Genomic DNA, 5756 nt, shown 5'->3' on the forward strand with positions numbered 1-5756 from the left:
TGTCAAGGGCGCCCATATAAAAATTTTTAGGGGGGGGCCAAACGTGAAGATGTTGCACATTACATTTTGTATATTTCGGATGACAATATATACAGTAGACTCTCTCTATAACGAACACGGATATAACGAGGTTTCGCTTATAACGAGGTACATTAGGTGTCCCATGAAATTCCTATTGAACTATAACGCTCTATAACGAGGCATATTTGGTTATAACGAGGAAAATTTAAATCGAAGAATACTTGTCTTTACTTGTTTTTAGCGTTGTAATGGTCATAAATAAATAAATGCCCCAACTACCTGTACATAGAAGTGCCCAACATCTGTCTTATTATCGAGGCCAGTGCTGTAATAAACTCGGCCACCTGTAATAAACAACTGCCTGTTTATCGACCGATATTGAATACTATATGAAATTTACAATTTATTTCGGCGAAGTCTCATATTGTTCACTGTTCAGGTTGACCATCGATACCTAATAAACTACGTAAGAGGCATCAAAACATTTCAATATTATTATTGTTTGATATAACGAGATCCGCTTATAACGAGATAATTAATCCACCATTTCAGTTCTCGTTATAGAGGGAGTCTACTGTAGTTTAAACCACATAAAAAACCTAGTTTGAACCCTGTTGTGAGAAATTATTCATACATTTAAACACTAGACCAAGTTTTTAAATGGAAATGTCTCTTTAAAACCCGTTTGAAAAGAATACAATGCTTGCAAAGCGTTCCCTTCAACTTTGGCGAGCAGACTAACCATGAGTATGTGTCTAACCAAGTTTTTACTTTAAAATCTTAAAAAGGAGCCCCCTTTATTTTTGCAGATTTAGAATCTTTATGAAAAATAAGGCACACATATTCCAAACATTTTTAGAATCGTTGATAGGTGGCGCAAATAAATCACATTTTCCGAATATAGCGCCATCCGTCAACAATTCTAAAAAAGTTCGAATACATTTTACTTATTTTTCGAGGAGGAAACTCAATCTGCAAGAAAAAACGGGGGTTCCTATTTAAGATTTTAAAGTTAACTCTCACCCCACCTCCAGAGTGTGTGGAATAAAAATCCTGTTTGGTGTCATTCTATAGATTTTTGAAAAATATTAAACACGTGTTTTTTAGTTTTTATTTGGAAGTATATTTCTCGAGATATTAGTATTAGACCGTTTCTATAATTTTGCTATGGTATCACGATATACCGTTTTTTTGGATTATAGCGCTATCTATCCATAATTCGCAAAATGGCTCGAATAAAATTTGTTTTATTTTTACAAGGAAAATCCAAATCTGCAACAAAAATTAGGGGTTCCATTTAAAATTTTAAAGTTACCCCCCGCTCCACACCCAGGGGTTGAAGTGGTGGACTTGTTTAGTGTCAACGCATAGATTTTTGAAAATTATTGAACACGTATTTTTCAGTTTTTCGATCCGATGTTCATTTCGCGAATTATTCGACCTTTCCGCTACTTTTGGGACACCCTGTATATAACACTCATTCATCATGAAAGATCACCTGTTTTTCATTTAAATAAAATTGTTCTGTTCATCATAATAATGCACACTTTAAAAATAATCTACTTACTAAAAAAATACTTTTGCAAACTAAAATTTGACTATGTTCAATAAATTTTAAAAATTATTTTTCAGTATGAATTTATATCAAAATATAAAATATAATTACTTTATACCAGTTCTCAAAGACAAATGCCTCATTAGTGATTATCGGTCAGAGATCGGATTTCTTGCTGATATGGTTTTTTTTTAAGTATTATAAATGATTCATTTAATTGATAATTTTGGGTGTCGATTACAGTGTATATATGTTTCCCACGCCTCTAATCTCTTTCAGTGTTTTCGTTAATAGCATACCGTGATTGTGGGAAATGTGTATTATGCACATTCCATATACACCACTGTCGCAGACACAAAGATTTTCTGTTAAACTATTAATAACTACCCAATATGTGAATTTTTTTTATTAATAAATACCTATGTTGTTTCCAATTTATCTCTCAAAATTATCCAATAATTTTTTGACAAAAATACGTTTATGTAATATAAATTTAATTTTTGTTTTTTCCCGAAAAGCTAGGGGGGGCCACGGCCCCCCCCTGCCCGTGTGTATGGGCGCCTATGTATTATGTTGATATTAATTATTGGTAATTTTTTACGAATATTTTTAACAATTACTTTATACTATTCTACAATTAACTTAAGTATTAAAAAAATAACATTGGCTTTTATATTTTTAAAAATCTATAGGTACCTACACAGTTTTTCTTATTTGTTATATATTTCTTTGGATAGATTTACTTTAGAGATGTAATAATATCTAATAAACGAAATATTGATTAAATAAAAAATAAAAAAAGTAAAGATTGGTACGGGATTCGAACCAGGATTATCCACGTCCGAAGACAAACGACCAGTTCTCGTCGCCATCCGCTCGAACTGTCAAACCATCTAAAATACTCGACGACAGAGTAGGATAGTGACGTCGTCGATACTCCCCTTGAATTAGAAAGAGACTACCGACCAAATAGGCTCATTTATCTCTGTCGCAACCGTCACCCATTTTAAGATCGTAAGGCGCAATCTAGAGTATTATATATCTATGGCTAAGGCATATTTATTATGTCAGGTTATGTTAACCTAACCTAATTTATTTGGTTAGGAACTTTCCTTCCAGCTCGAGTACAGTTTTGATGTGATAATTCATTGCAAGACAGTTTCATTTAGATTTTTTTTTACTTATTTTTGGTGTTGGAGCTTAGTGTGGTTTCCTGTTATCTTATTGAGGTGAGTGTTTTTTAACTTAGAGTCATACTTAAAAATGTATTTTGTGGGCGAGGAAGTTAGATAAATAAAATTAAATAAAAAATAAGTATATTTAAAACAAAACCATTTGGCAAACTTTAAGAGTCATAAGTTTTGCTTGTTTTTATACTTCAAATGAATTTTTTTTCATATTGGTGAATAAAAAGGTAATTTTAACAATTAATTCATCATTTAGGTAGGTATCTATTTTAAATTTTAGACATGTCATCAAATAGTAAACATTACAAAAATGCTACAAAGCAATTGAAACGATTTAAGCACATGAATGTGCAAAAAATATCTAGTTTTAATATTTCAGTGAAAAGTGAAATACTAGTTTTAGGTCTGGATCCCGCGTATGAAAAAAAAGTTGATTAATAGCAAGCTGAAAATTTGTTAATAGCTTAAGGGTGTCTAGTCGAATAAACTTTGATATATGGGAACACTGAAACAGGGGTAGTTTTAATTGTGGAACAGGTTAAAAATTTGGAACGGTCACAGCACGAAAACGGCACATTTATTTTGTCCGACAGAACAGACTTAAACTCTCCGAACAGAGATTAAACTCTCATGAAAAAATCAGACTGCTATTTATTACCTGTCATAATTCCTGTCATTTGACATATTCTACATGTTCCACTCATTAAAACGCCCATTTGGTGATAAATAGCAGTCTGATTTTTGCATGAGAGTTTAATCTCTGTTCGAAGAGTTTAAGTCTGTTCTGTCGGACAAAATAAATGTGCCGTTTTCGTGCTGTGACCGTTCCAAATTTTTAACCTGTTCCACAATTAAAACTACCCCTGTTCCAGTGTTCACACATATCAAAGTTTATTCGACTAGACACCCTTAAGCTATTAACAAATTTTCAGCTTGCTATTAATCAACTTTTTTTTCATACGCGGGATCCAGACCTATTTAGATAATAAAACTATGGATATGACCGACACTAATGATAATTCAATGGATGTTTTTGAAAATTTAGAACATCATCCATTACCACACTCTCTTTCAGACACACTCTGTTTTGAATATGAGAATATATTATTAGAAGATGAAAAATGTATTAGTGATACTACGGAGGATACTACATAAAAGTCTTACCAGTAGCTTATCAGAATGGTGCTGTAAACATAATATTATACATGTGGCTATTAATGACCTGTTAAATATTTTAAAACCATATCATCCTGAATTACCCCGAGATGCTAGAACTCTGTTACACACTCCAAGGAAAACTATTCTACAACCAATAAACTCAGGTCACTATATTCATTTTGGATTGAGAAATTGTTTGCAAAAACTACTGTCTCAGTATTCTGGAGAAGAGTGTCTTGATACTGTAGAAATTTTAATTAATATAGATGGTCTTCCACTTTCAAAAAGTTCATCCAGTCAAGTGTATCCAATTTTATGCAGTTTATATCCGAAACAGGGGCCAGTTGATATAGTTGGTATATATCACGGTTATGAGAAACCCAAAGATTCTAATTTATTTTTAGAAAAATTTGTAGAAGATGCCATAGAAATAATTAATAATGGTGTGAAATATGAAAGTAGAACTTATTTTATTAAAATTAAAGGTTTTATTTGTGATGCTCCTGCTAAAGCATACATTACATGTACTAAAGGTCATTCTGGTTGCATGTCTTGCAGTAAATGTGACATTGAAGGGGTTTACACTAATAGGATTTGTTTTCCTGACACGAAGAATTTTCATTTGCGCACTGCATAAATTTGACTGTATTTAAACTACATTTGACTGTAATTAAATGCATTATGTAACAAAGATATGTACTATACAGTGAACTATAATTTATTGGGCTTAAAATAAAGCATTTAATCGTACTAGAGGGACATCAGTCTTAAAACAAATTTTTTTAAATTATTGTAAAAAACAACCCACTTCTAAATTTCTAAATATTTAGAGCAGTTGCAAAAATGAATTGATTTTCGGAGACACACAAGGCAGACATACATTTAGCAGTATTATTTATTTATATGGGTGTATTTCCATGGGTTAATTAATGCTTCAGTTGATGATGGTTGTGATAAAATATTCTTTATCAAAAGTATCCAGTTTTATAATTTGATATTCTTTCTTTATAGAAGCTGCAATAAAAAGTGAAAAATGTAGTGATAAGAAGGTGGCGGAGCAAGAAATTGGACGATGGTTGAGGAGAGCCGGGGATCGCTTAAAAACTTTCAAGGAAAAGGAATCAGAATAAAAATTGAATTTATTTATTTTTTAAATAATAAAGATATATTCACCTATATTTACTTTTATTTACATAAATCATCATAAGTGTGTATAGTATGTACATAATATTATGTATATACAGTGATGAGCGCGCTAATAACCGGCAACATAGCACAAAAGATGGAAAACATATTAAATTGTGAGATAAAAAGAAATAAAACTAGTAGAGTTGTTAAAATTAGCGATAGTAACATATACATTGATATTATATTGATTGTTTCCCACCTTTAGACGTATCAGAGGAGTATGTCAACTAAAACTGTCACTGTGACAGTGGCATTTCTCAAAATCGTCCGATACGTCTAAAGGTGGGAAACAATCAATATAATGTCAATCTACAAGTTACTATCGCTAAATTTAACACCTTCACTAGGTTAATCTCTTTTTATCTCACAACTTACTATGTTTTCCATCTTTTGCGTTATTTTGTCGGTTATTAGTGCGCTCATCACTGTATAGTATGTACTACGTACATACCTTCAATATGTATCTACTAGGTACGTACCGTCAGTACGTACTAGGTACGTACCGTCAGTACGTATTAGGTACGTACCTTCAGTACGTACTAGGTACGTACCATAATTTGGAAAATGTACGTCTTATGTACGTATTAAGTACGTACTTCGTACAGCAAAGTACGTACATTGTACGTACTTTATGTCCCATCAGTACG

The 5756-nt window shown here is 32.0% G+C and overlaps 1 protein-coding gene across 2 annotated transcripts; it reads left to right on the top strand.

The window, feature by feature from the left end:
* The first annotated feature begins 2174 nt into the window (after window positions 1–2174).
* On the top strand, window positions 2175–5097 carry LOC126892889 (uncharacterized). 2 transcript variants are annotated; one of them, XR_007701035.1, is made up of 2 exons: window positions 2175–2805; window positions 4933–5097. XR_007701035.1 is itself a non-coding variant. In XM_050662708.1 (2 exons), the coding sequence occupies exons 1-2, from the start codon at window positions 3878–3880 to the stop codon at window positions 5049–5051; spliced, it is 606 nt and encodes a 201-aa protein (XP_050518665.1). In that variant the 5' UTR covers window positions 3745–3877; the 3' UTR covers window positions 5052–5097. The 2 variants fall into 2 exon arrangements, 1 of the variants encoding a protein (XP_050518665.1); XM_050662708.1 differs by lacking the exon at window positions 2175–2805 and adding an exon at window positions 3745–4364.
* The last annotated feature ends 659 nt before the right edge of the window (window positions 5098–5756 follow it).

This window comes from Diabrotica virgifera, chromosome 9 (genome assembly GCF_917563875.1).
Source record: "Diabrotica virgifera virgifera chromosome 9, PGI_DIABVI_V3a".
In the NCBI taxonomy this organism is placed as follows: domain Eukaryota; kingdom Metazoa; phylum Arthropoda; class Insecta; order Coleoptera; family Chrysomelidae; genus Diabrotica; species Diabrotica virgifera.

Bases quoted from the DNA above. Each gene is read 5' to 3' on its own strand.
- LOC126892889 (XM_050662708.1), top strand. From the start codon at position 3,878: ATGAAAAATGTATTAGTGATACTACGGAGGATACTACATAAAAGTCTT. The intron at 4,365-4,932 runs GTGTGAAATATG...CTTTCTTTATAG, and splicing joins CATAGAAATAATTAATAATG to AAGCTGCAATAAAAAGTGAA.